General features: G+C 37.6%; 1 protein-coding gene across 1 annotated transcript in view; it reads left to right on the forward strand.

The window, feature by feature from the left end:
* The first annotated feature begins 3,589 nt into the window (after positions 1-3,589).
* Positions 3,590-13,594, forward strand: part of LOC107741092 (5-hydroxytryptamine receptor 4-like) — a 125,225-nt gene continuing 115,220 nt past the window's right edge. The window contains exon 1 of the mRNA XM_016553685.1: positions 3,590-3,963. Within this exon, the coding sequence (XP_016409171.1) occupies positions 3,888-3,963 (76 nt within the window). The 5' untranslated portion in view covers positions 3,590-3,887. The remainder of the gene's footprint in view (positions 3,964-13,594) is intronic.

Genomic DNA, 13,594 nt, shown 5'->3' on the forward strand with positions numbered 1-13,594 from the left:
TGGGAGTGAGATTTCACAGGAACAATACAGGTGCCTAAGTAATTCGGCTCTGCACATCACAGAAAGATCTGAATGCAAGAGAATTATATACTTTGTGCGGGGGGATATGTTACAGGTCTAAGGTGAAGGTTTACTCAGTGCCATTCATAACATATAGTGAACTGAATGCTACTGTAAGCAGAGCTTGCTCGCTCTCAGCACACCAGCCTCTCTGTTTTTGTTGATTTAGTAAAAAGTGCCGTCCAATTTATATATGGCAAGCCAGAGTACCGGAGGCATAATAATGGTTCTGTCTGGCTGATGACTGGACTGGACTGCAATATCAGTTACAAAGAGAGAACACGAAAAAACGAGAAGAAAAATGTGTGAGGCTCAGTGCATGGAAAAAAAAAATGCTGTCTTAATGAAGTCTTTTCAAAAATATCATTCATTCCTCCAGGAAATAATTTCGGGAGACCTCCGGTTCTCATGCCCTCTTGACTCTTTACCACATCAACAAGGTCTTGTTGACAAGACTATGGGACCTTGGTGGTTCTATGTTCTATTTTCATGTAGTTCTACTTTCTGAATTCTGTAGATTTGTTCTTATTAAAAGGTGCCCGTTTCTTGCTTTAAAATATCTTAGATAAATAAGAATTCCTGTGCTGGTTCAGTTTAAATTATGCTGGTTAAACACCCACAGTGAAGACAATAGCACATCAGCATTCAAAGCACAACATATGCTGGTCTTTTCATCAGGGTTGGATTTGAGATTCATTTATTACAGTTATATTTTCTCTGCAAGATTGTATAACTTATTTTTGTCAAATAATGTGAGTGTGTAATAAGAGCTGTTGGACCTGGCCTTTCAAGCTTGATATGCCTTATGTAAACCTATGCATTTTTTAAAGCTATATATAGATTAGAGACGCTGACAGAGGTTGTGAGACATGCAGATTAAAAAGGTGAGATACAGAGGATCAAGGGAGTAGAGCAAATCCATGTTTTACTGCAACAATAGAAAAAAAAAAATGAAAGTGACTGACATTTCATGTTATTGATGTCTCTAGTTCCAGTTTCTGTTCAGTTGTGTGCTGTTTTCGGTTCCCCTTTGCATGACTTTATCTTCCTTAATACCACTCAAATATATAATGTGTCCTTGTTCTGGAAAAGTACATAATATAATATACATAAATATATTATGTAAAAATCACTGTTACGTCTTGAATGTGCTGGCTGTTCATTCACCCTTTACACACACCTAGAGGGAAGCAGTCGACCTATTTTCCATAATGAAGAGAAATACCAGCATTTGCACATTTCTCTAGTAACGCAAGTAGCATTGTACCAGGATGCCAAACGGAAAAGTGACTGTTTTGAAGAGGATCTTTTTCAAATTTTCTGCCACTCTGCTGGAGGAGTGGGAGTGAGATTTCACAGGAACAATATAGGTGCCTAAGTAATTCGGCTCTGCACATCACAGAGCAGAAAGATCTGAAGGGAATTATATACTTTGTGCGGGGCGGGGGGATATGTTACCTGGCATTAGTTTAATTGATTAAGAAAATAAAACTCTTATCATATTTGTTTTGTCTGGTGGTATAAAGATAGCTCAAGAGCAAACTTTTAATATATACTTCATCAGCAAACAGGTGCACACACAATCATGAAAGATGTATGACTAACATTTGAATGTGCTGGCTGTTCATTCACCCTTTACACACACCTAGAGGGAAGCAGTCGACCTATTTTCCATAATGAAGAGAAATACCAGCATTTGCACATTTCTCTAGTAACGCAAGTAGCATTGTACCAGGCTGCCAAACGGAAAAGTGACTGTTTTGAAGAGGATCTTTTTCAAATTTTCTGCCACTCTGCTGGAGGAGTGGGAGTGAGATTTCACAGGAACAATACAGGTGCCTAAGTAATTCGGCTCTGCACATCACAGAAAGATCTGAATGCAAGAGAATTATATACTTTGTGCGGGGGGATATGTTACAGGTCTAAGGTGAAGGTTTACTCAGTGCCATTCATAACATATAGTGAACTGAATGCTACTGTAAGCAGAGCTTGCTCGCTCTCAGCACACCAGCCTCTCTGTTTTTGTTGATTTAGTAAAAAGTGCCGTCCAATTTATATATGGCAAGCCAGAGTACCGGAGGCATAATAATGGTTCTGTCTGGCTGATGACTGGACTGGACTGCAATATCAGTTACAAAGAGAGAACACGAAAAAACGAGAAGAAAAATGTGTGAGGCTCAGTGCATGGAAAAAAATATGACGCAAAACTGCACTACAAGAAAGATTTATTTCCCCCAAGGAACAAGTTAAACAAACAAGACAAAGGAAAAGAAGGGAAGTTAAAGTGGCGCTTAAAATCATAAAATAAAATAGAATAAAAATCCCATTATCTAACTAAATCCCAAAACCCCTAAACTATTAAAGAAAAAAGAAAGAAAACCTTCAACGCAAAAGCGTCATAAACTACACTGAATATGCAAAATCAAAACATACAAGAAAAGCGCACACAAATAAACTAGTGTGTCAATACATCCAATATCCCTAAGTGCAGGTATGTAGGTCACGTGACTTACTAAACTCTTCCACTCCTTCCTTGTCTTCCAAACCAGCGGCGAGCTGACAAAGACATCCGATCACACAGCGGCATAGCATCGCCAGCCGTTAACCCAAGAGCGCAACACAAACATATTCCACGAGTGCACACAACAGCCACAATACAAAACGTCACCCCCGTCTTCCCGCTGACGTTCTCCTTTTGAACCTCTCGGACAAGAACGCCATTGGCAAAGGAAACGTGTTGTCAATTAACTAATGATGAATGACAGCACAGATAGCCAATAGAATCCAAGGAAGGCGGTACCTAAGCGTATGAGAGTGAGAACAGAGAAGAGACTAAAAGAAATAACATATACACACACAACACAAAAGGTCGCAGACCGTAACAATCACCTTAAGACAATGTAAAAGCAGTGAGACACACTAAAATTGCCAAGTCAAATGGACATCCGATTTGTATTTGATATTTTATCTTGATTTGGTGATATAAACGGGCATTTCAGAATATTTGATACTATTTTGATTAAATGAAATAATTTTAACTTTTAGTGTGCTATTTTTACATTAAAAGTCTGTTTTAATAAAGTTTTATCATATTGATAGCCTATCTCTATTGTATGGAGGATCATAAATAGGAAAATCTATGTTCCTTTCGTTATCTATGTAAATATAAATATGTTTGTATTTAGTTTAACATTCCTATTTATTGCAGCATGCTATTTAAATGAGTAAATAGCAAGCTGTCATATAGCAGATGTTTTTATCTTTAAAGAGTTACTTATTATAGTCGCAGATCCTCTGGAGCAGCTTGAGGTTAGTTTCACACAAACGTCTAAATGATTATTAATAATTATTTACTTTAATTGAATACACAAATAGGCTATATGTATCGTATGCATTACAGGGGGGAAAGTTTGTAATGCGTTGTGATTGTTAAAATACTACCCTGATTATGTGTTGAGTAGGCTATTGCGTGCACACTGCACGCCTAGTTGAAACGCAAACGCGCGTGCTTCTTGATTTGCGTGTTGTAGACACGCATAACAGCGACACTGGACACGCGTTTCTTGAAAAGGGCAATAGACACATTGGAGGTGGAAGTGGTGTGAAAGAGGAGGGACTTGAGACTTCAGTTTGCGTTTCACTGTGCAAACTGAAGGGCGCTCACGCTCGGCTCTCCTGGACTGACCGCTGAGCCACGGAACTAGTTTGCGCGGACATTGCGTTCACACGTCAAACTCCCACAACTGTGCTCACCGCCGACAGCGGACGTTCAGTAAACCCGGTGAAGCCTAGAAGTTGTCCGTTTCTTCCTAAAGCGCCACTCTTTCATGCGAGGATGTGAATTTCCACGGGAGGATTCAGAGTCGTGCCATGGTTTTGACCTGCGCGCTCCTCACAGAAATGGTGAGTGATTCATTCATCATCAACGCGCTTTATAATTGCCCTGAAATGCTGAAAACTATTCATTAGTCTGTGTGATTTCTGTGGTAGAGATGAATAGACCGAAATGTTTGGACTGCTATGAATCACACAGTGCTTAAAAGAGAAAAGTGTCCTTATATGGGAGCTATATATTAAATTATGCGCTCATTTGTTAGACAGCCTTTTAGTCTTTTATGAAACGAATGCTTGGGGTGTATAAGAAATATGCATAATAACTGTCAAGGAATCATACCACGTTAGGAGACGTTACTTTCTCACATTTGACGGTTTCTGTAGCCTACTTATGATATGAAACACTAGTATTTAAGAACTACTTCATTAACATTCTAATCAGAAACAACTTTCACAGTTCTTAATCAAAACACACACGCAAAACGCATATTTATGTTCATTTTTAACAAGAAATTGTGTTTTTCAACAAGTGGCTTCGAAATAACACAGTCTTTGTTAGTGCTTCCCAGATCATGTATTATTCATAAATACAAATGTCATGTAACAGACATAACTTCATATTTGACATAACGTTATGTAATCTACAGACAGAGTGGACCTGTGTACCTTGCCCAAAGGTGCAAGAAGCACCTTGACCGACCCAGATAGTGTGATTCTCAGGTGCATAAAATGTGGATTAATCAAAGCTTCCATTAAATATTGATTCTTTATGATATTTAAATATTAAGAGGCTGTAATGATACATCAGGCACTTGAGCCTCATAGTATCATTCTGTTGTTATTGTTTTTAGTTGAGGTTGCATAGCAATATCTTTTATTTTTTCACTTCTCTGTTCAGCATTTTAATGTGGATTTAGTGGCTTACAATCAACATTTAAATAATCAGCTGTGCTGACTGGATGCTGACAGTTCTGTAAATTTAATGGCAAGGTAATTTCATGATTGTCACATTTGGAAAACGCTCTTTCACCATCACCATGCCGTAATCCTTCTCCATGATTTGTAATTATGAAGTTCTCCAGTGACGCAGAAAGAGAGAGAAGAGAGTAATGAACACTTTAGAGTTGTCTGTGTTTTTGATATATGAACGATTGTAAACCTCACAGAGTGGTGCTACTGTAGAAAGTGTCGAGCCCTTCTGAATGAACTCTAATCTGTTATGAATGTAACTTAATTTGTGAGCAAGTCACAGAGCATGTTTTTGTTCATAAAAGCCGGAAGTAGTATGTGAACCTGTAGAATAATCAGCTCTGTAAAGAGGGTAATTTCAGTTAGATGTTCCAATCAATGAGATGACAATCAGGTGCGAGTTTCAGCGCCGTTCCCCATAAAACAAACACAGACTTTGGCTGTTGATATCTGAGAATATACTCCCAACTACATGTTTACAAAGTCGGTCATGCCATGATTAAATGAGACTTCCAGAAAAAGATTTGTTGATATTAATACGACTCGGATGACTTACAAGACCATTCTTAAGAATAAAGACTTTGACCTCCATAAACTCACGGTCATCCAGATAGCATTCAAATGAGGAAATCCAGCAGCATTGTTTCTCTTCCTATTAGTGTTCAGCTAACACGCAATACTAAATGCATAAGACTTCAGGAGCTCTCAAAGAACTGAGGGTTTATTAAAAGTTGTGGCTATTTTAATCTATTATGCATTTTTTGTCTTATTTCTTGCAATTGCTAAGTATCAAAGCCTGTTTTCGCCACTGAACAAAAAATAAAAAAGGTAGTTGCGACTTTTTATCTCACAATTCTTTTTTCCTCACTATTAATAATAATAATAATAATATATTTATTAATTTTGACATATAAACTCGCAATTGCATGTTATAATGTCAGAATTGCAAGATATAAACTTTGAGTTTGAGAAAAAAAATTTAAACTCGCAATTTGCGAGAAAAAGTCTGAATTGTGAGATAAAAAGTCGCAATTACCTTTTTTTTATTTTTTCATTCAGTGGTGGAAATGGGCTTCCATAGATAAGCAATCCGAACTGCATAAGGCCCAGATAAAGATTCGCAAATGAATCGCACTTTTGATGCAGTTGGTCAAACGGATTTGCGAAAGGTCTGAAATTGTTTGCGATTAATTTTCATTCATTTGGACAGTTCACTCATTTGTACAGGATATTTCATAAGACAGAAAACAAAAAGAGCCTGGATGAGGTGGATGTTTACCTACAATCCAATAGGAAACAAAACTTGCAAATGTCTTATAGCGTTTGTCAACGACGAAGCAGCACTTTATTGGCTTTTTATTGCACCTCCGCGCTGCAGGTAAACAAAAGAGTAGCCTATTAAAAAAAAGCATCAAACCCCCTGGATGGGAGTATCATGAACTGGGGGCTTTTTCAGCACCAGGAAGGATACATGCAGCTTGTCTGTGTAATATGTTCAGTTAAAACTCTCAGTTTATGTTAAATGATCATCTTGTGGGATGCTTCGGGTAGTGTGTCCTAGAACTAGTCCTCTGTGCTGATATTCCGACCGTTAGCAGTGGGAGGAGTTCATCACTTATCCAGAGAGCTCCTAGGTTAATTTGCGTTTATGCAATAGCGAGTGCAGCGGTCAATATTGGCGTCCCAAGAATGGAACGAATGTGTTTTGATAGATGGCTTAGTATGGAGCTCTGGCCAGAAGATCGATAAGCTCTCTTTTACATTGCATTAGGGCCCCACGTAGAGCCTTAAAATAAAGGTGAAGCTCGGCTGATGTGAACATGCGGCTCGCTTTACATTTCCCGAAGCTTCCAAATCAATTTTCTCTTTTGTTTAATCTCTTTCTGGGCACAAGGTGTAAATCCATTAAATAAAGTTTTCCATTTTCAATGTTGAACATGCTTCGATTTTGAATAAATAAACTGTAGGATTAATGAGTTTGGGTCAACGAAGTGATCGAGGTGATTTCATTCTCTGTGCCTCGTGTTGAACAGCTTGTAGTGGAAAGATCATTGGTTGGTCTAGGCTAGAGAAAGAACTTGAAGATCCAGTTCACTGCTGTCAATCACAGTGTGATAGAGCAGTGTTAATGGTCTCAGTGTTTAAATTACTGCAGTATTAGGAAGACTTGGGAGGTTTTAATGAGGTGGCGGCACAATTTTCTCAGTGTAAACATAGGGTTGTGTTTTGTCTCACTTCACTTTCTGTTTGTCCGAATATTTTAAAATTATTCTAATCCACTCTAAAAAGTGGTAAAATTGTTACATTAAAAAGCTTTTTTTTTTTTTTTTTTTACTTTATTCAATTGGATAGTTCACCCAAAAATGAAAATTCTGTCATCATTTACTCACCCTCAAGTTGTTCCAAACCTGTATGAGTTTTTTGTCTCCTGTTGAACACAAAAGAAGATATTTTCGAGAAAATATTATGAAAGTCAATGGCTACCATGCCTCAAAATATCTTCTTTTGTGTTCATCGGGAGAAAAAAATAATAATACAGGTTTGGAACAACTTGAGGGTGAGTGTGACGAGAGGGGCGGGGCCGAGAGCCGTGGGAACGGAGCGAGGCCGGTGGAGTAATTGCTAATGCGCGACACCTGCGCCACTCACCGGTCTCGAGTCTCATGGAGGAGTTCCGGAAGGATAAAAAGGAGGAGGGACGACAGTGAAAGACGAGAGAGGACCAGGCCTGGAGTTTATTTTGTGTTTTGGTTTCGTTTGTGCGCGACAGTCGTCCGCGAGGGGCTGTCGCGCTATTTTGTGTTTATTTTATTATTAAAGTTTCTTTGAATGTTCGCCGGTTCCCGCCTCCTTCTTCCCGATCTACAAACTACGTTACAGTGAGTAAATTATCTAATCTTTTAGGGGAAACTACCTCTTTAACCCATAAAAAATAGTTTTGTTGTTGGTAAAAATTAATATATTTCTGTTGACTCGGTGATGCTAAATATTTTTATTTGAGTAAAACCAGTTACTTTATTATTATTATTTACATTTTTTCAGAATTTAGATATAAATAAAATGATGTATCACTTTATTACTAATTATTCTAATTTATACATTTTTAAATAATAAATTAGAGTAATAATTTATTTTACAACAAATCATGCAAGGTCTAGGATTTCTCAGTGCTTTTCTCAGGACACTCAGAAAAACGGTAAAATAATGTTTTAAAAAGTAGTCATAAATTTTGCAACCCATATTGCGAAAAAAACAAGCTTGCTGCTGTCAGCTCTCGCCTGCCGGTGGACAGAAAACAAACCCAGGAATGAAGCACTTAAGCTTCCGCATGCTCTCCTGGCTTGCGTAAATGTGGCCGACCCTGACGCTGATTTATCTCTGTCAGTCATCTCTGGACTCAATTGAAGAAATCTACAGTTTATAAGTGCGTTCAGGAATGTTAAAACATTCCGTATGCTTTAGATCAGATCAATTTGTCTTGCCTTAACCAATGCAAATGTAAATCTTACTTTAATTTGCATGGTTAGGAGACAGAAGTATGCGAGATGACTTATGGAGGCAGCAGTCAATGAGTGTTTGACACGAGTGGGGTATTGATACAGTAAGGATAATATTTGTTCTGCATAATACCAGTAGACCTTAATAATTACACTTGTTGTTTTTATTACAAGTACTTTTACTGCAGCCAGGGCTCCATAAAGCTGCCTTTCTCTTGACATCGTGACCTCTTTGTGCAAACAGTCGAAAGTTGATTTTATTTTCCGTGCATCGTGCATCAGCATTTTAATTCATGCAGAGCAACGCGCCGACATGATCTCAGCTGATTCCAAGAAAAGTCATTATTTCAGGGTGATCTGTAAATCCATGCCACGGGGTGTTGTAGTTAGATTTAGGGAGCTGCTTGCCAACTGGCTGATAAATCCGGCACCTCCAGCTGCTTGTACCTGATCCCTGCGTGTTGTTTTACAATGCCATGCAGCTCCGTTGCACATCGCTTTGCCTCTGCAACCACTCTTAACTTAGATGAAGCAGGCTGGCTTTAACCCTAACAAAGACAGCGCTCCGCAATCCATCCAAGTCCTCTCGCCGCATCTGCTCTCCACACGAGTTTGCACAGAGTCTGAATTCCAGGTCTGCAGCAATCCAAAAGCTCCACATCTGACACTTGGACTAGGAGTGCATGAAACCCAGACAGCAAACTGTGAAGTATTTACCTCTGAAGAAAGGCAAGAGAGAAATCATCGTAGTTTACCCTGGCAGAAGTGTGCCAGCTTTATAACCCCTATACGAGATGCCACCACGTCCTCCGCACCCGCTGACTCCAGAAAATAAACACTTAGAGCTACAGCCCTCTTCACGACGTGTAAATGGATTCCCCTGAGCTTTTCCCCCCCTCTGGGCTTCATCCATTATTTAATACATTTGGATGTGCAGCACAAATGGGGTTTGCAGACTGGCCTATTTTGTCAGGCTTTTGCTTTGTGCAAATTCTTTTAAACAAACTTGATTTGATGAATGGATCCCCCTGAAATGTTTAATGTGTGGGTGATTTGTTTCACAATGAAGATGGAAAAAAATACTCCAAGCGCCCCAAAGGATGCTTTTGCTTTTCCACACATCCCTATGGAATCATTGTGATTCTTAAAAATATACTGAAATCTTTCTCTGTAAACTCAGCTCGATATTTCAAAGCATTACTATGGAAGCCTGTTTTGAACACAGAATAAAAAATCAAAAGAGAAAAAGTCAGAATTGCAAGATATATACACAGAATTGCAAGATATGTACTCTCGCAAAATCTTAGGGTTGTTTTTTCTCGCAATTCTGACTTTTTTCTTAGAATTCCGAGTTTGCATATCACAATTCTTTTTTTTTTATTTTTCCATCACAGAATAAAAAATAAAAACATTTTAAAGTCTTTGCGACTTTTTATCTTGCAATTCTGACTTTTATCTTAGAATTCAGAGTTTACGTATCGCAGTTCTTTTTTTCTGTTTCTTTGTTTCCACCACAGAATTTAAAAAAATAAAAAAGGTAAATAATAAAAAGGATAATTGTGACTTTTTTCTCGCAATTCTGACTTTTATCTTACAATTCCAAGTTTACATATCACAGATCTTTTCGTTGGTTTATTTCCACCACAGAATAAAATATACACAGAATTGCAAGATATGTACTCTCACAAAATCTTAGGGTTGTTTTTTCTCGCAATTCTGACTTTTTTTCTTAGAATTCCGAGTTTGCATATCACAATTCTTTTTCTTTTATTTTTCCATCACAGAATAAAAAATAAAAACATTTTAAAAAAGTCTTTGCGACTTTTTATCTTGCAATTCTGACTTTTATCTTAGAATTCAGAGTTTACGTATCGCAGTTCTTTTTTTCTGTTTCTTTGTTTCCACCACAGAATTTAAAAAAATAAAAAAGGTAAAAAATAAAAAGGATAATTGTGACTTTTTTCTCGCAATTCTGACTTTTATCTTACAATTCCAAGTTTACATATCACAGATCTTTTCGTTGGTTTATTTCCACCACAGAATAAAAAAATAAAAATAAATAAAAAAAGAGTATTAGGATTTTTTTATCTCACAGTTCTGACATTTCTTCTTAGAATTCTAATTTTTTTTTCTCTGAATTGTGAGGAAAAATTCAGAATTATGAGATAAAAAAGGAAACTGGTTTCCATACGTTACAGTACATTACAGTATTTTGTAAATAAATTAAGCCAGTGTGTACAGTTTTGTACATCACTTTGCATCTTGGATTATATTTATGCCTTTAATTGTGTCATTTCACTTTATGCTTTTTATATTTGATCCAATTTAAATAGAAAAAATAATGCATAGAAATTATTTTGGGTTTCCTTTGGTAATTCTAAAGAGGAAAGGTAACAAAAGAGTTCCCTTTCATGGGAACTTCGAACTGCATCTTCTAGGGGTCGCTATGGGGCCTCTGAGCTCCACTACACAAGCTAAACATCTGCAGTAAAGCTACTGAGTAAAATTTCAACTAGAGATGCACCGATCGATCGGCCAGGGATCGGAATCGGCCAAGAAAATTGCAATCGGTGCATCTCTAATTTCAACAGGATTGATTTTAAAATATATTACTGAATATCACTCTGGCATTAGTCTGCCGTTTCAGTCCAGGCAGGCAAGCTAGAGCAATATCTGTCCTGACGTCAGTGGTTCTTCTCGTTCACTGATGTATGAAACTGGCAGGAGCTCACCTTCAATGCCTGCAAATTGAGATCTCAGCTCAGTAGATAGGAGAGCTGAGAAACATGGTTGCTATTATTAAACCCTCCATGAATTGAAATGATATGACAGAAAATTACAAAAGACATTCACAATAATTGCAGTTATTGGTGAAGAAGAATAAAGGATTGCTTAAACTTTTTATAAGGACACATAAATAGTCAACTCTCAAATCTGTGCTATTTTGCAGGATCGGTGTGAATAACGACAAGCCTAATTTGGCAGAACATTGCTTTTTGTCTTTTTCAGCTGTGGGCACTTGTATGTCTCAGTTGATTTTTTACTAAAACAGATTTCCATTTTTTAACTTATCCCCTTTAAATATGTCTTGTAATAAAATTTTGTATTGAAATATTATTATTATATATATTATTATATATTTTTTAAGATTTCATATGAAATTCCCAAAATATCAGTTTTTATTCAAGTTACAACTGATCCTCTGATCCTCAAACTAAAATTTTGCCTCAGAAATAGTGTTTTTAGGTGTCAGTGAAGACAGTGAAAATTTTATTTAAATTTCAAAATGAATTTTTTTGTGTGTTCTTCCCAATCAAGCTGTATTTTTGTGAAATTCTGGAAAAAAAAATGCTAGCTGTGAAATTTGTCTCAACAATAAATTATTTCAAATTTTCAGCACGTTTCGGCAAATTTCACCGTCTGCACCACATGAAAAGATGCAGTATGTAATATTGACAGCTAGAGGTTGAAATGGGTTCTGCAGTCCAAATAAAAAATATTAGAGAGAGCCGTTTCTCCCACCCCTCCTCCTCGGACTCGATGCTCACACGGGTTGCCAGATTGATGATGAGCCTTACACTGTAAGTTGATGAGTTGATTTATCAATGTTTTAATATTCCTCTGGTCACAGAGCTTTTTAGATGGATGCCGGGGCCTTTTAGGTCGGGTAGAATCTGCAATCACTGGCCCAGCTCGTTTGCTGGCTTTCATGGCTGCAATATGCTGTGTTTTTCAACAACTGGCAAACCAGTGTGTTGAAATGCTATTGGGTAAAGTGGCAGTGGGCGAAATCACACAGGCCAAAACAAAAACAGACATTCCGACACGGAACACACATTTCAAAGTAGAATAACTGGCTGTAGAATTGTTTTTCAGAGAAGCAAGTATGTGAACTATGCTTCCTAAATATCTGCAAACATATTAAGGTATTTTTGTGATTTAGTAGTAAAAAAAATTACATACAGCACTTTTTAACAACATATCCATACTGCCAGTTTTCCATTTCCTGTCCCATTTTTGGTTGTAACAAGCTGGCAACCCTAGACAGAGAATGATGACTGCAAACATTCTGAAATTAATTTCAGCCAATTCCATGAATTACATTACTTCAATCTTGGTTTCACACTTTACTGCAAATAATAAGTGGATCAAATAACAGATGAGCTCCCTCATGGACAGTCTCAGTTGGTTAACAGTTTAGTAAAATGAGTGTGTTCTCAGAGGAAATTTGTTGACTACACAGACTCACGGAGGAATGTGACACTAATTCATTCTCACATTTTGCAAGGTTATAATCTGGCCAGAGGACATTGAGAGAGCATTACTTTTTTGGTACACCTTATCCATTTTATCCATTTAAGATGCAAGACAATCAGCATGCTCATTTCAAATCAGCATTTCATTTTCTCTGCCTGCCCGAGGCAGTAATTGCAGCATTGGAACAATCCCATTTGTCTGTGCTTATAATTGTATTTTATTATTAAGGCTTTTACTTTGGGGTCTGTTTGAGGAATATTATCTGTGAAAGCATTTACTTCAGTTCAGCGTATATACATAAGTGGGTGCAGATCAAAATATACAGCTTGCCTTGAGTTCATGCACAAGAAAGTGAATTTATCACAGCAAGGACTCCCTTGTGTTGACCAACTGAACCATAAAGCAACTGCAAGATGCAAAGTAACATGTTTCTACTTCTGAAATGCCTTTCACTGGGCTTTTGAGGACAGGATGACAGTCCATCTTGAGTTAAAACCCACTGAGAAGACATGCTTGACTGGCTGCTGTGATGAATAATTCGTCACCTAGAGTCTCTCATGGAGTTTTTCTTTGCTCTGGATCTTGTCATGTTCATACAGTTCAGAGTCCCTGCAGTCAGTGGCTGTTTTAAAGCCCATTCAGCTTCCAGCTAAGCAGCATTTGTTGGGCATCATAACATTCTATTTATCCCCCAAAAATGCTGATTCAGATTTGGTCAGTGACCGAAGTGGCTGAGCTATGATGATGCCCAAAAATGATGTCTACTTAGGTAGCCCACTAGCAGGGGCGTAGATTACGTGTCCCCACCACTTTTGATATCACGTAAATTCGTCCCCCGCACTTTTTTCGGGCAAGTGTGTTCGCATAGAGGTTTTCAAGAGCTGGAGTGAATAAATATAGATTTAAATTCAAAGAGACAGGATAGTCTGTGCTGATGTTTTATTCGGACCCAGAATAAGGCGAGATGAACATCGCGG

Source organism: Sinocyclocheilus rhinocerous, unplaced genomic scaffold, assembly GCF_001515625.1.
Source record: "Sinocyclocheilus rhinocerous isolate Xijiao unplaced genomic scaffold, SAMN03320098_v1.1 scaffold44, whole genome shotgun sequence".
NCBI classification, from domain to species: Eukaryota; Metazoa; Chordata; class Actinopteri; order Cypriniformes; family Cyprinidae; genus Sinocyclocheilus; species Sinocyclocheilus rhinocerous.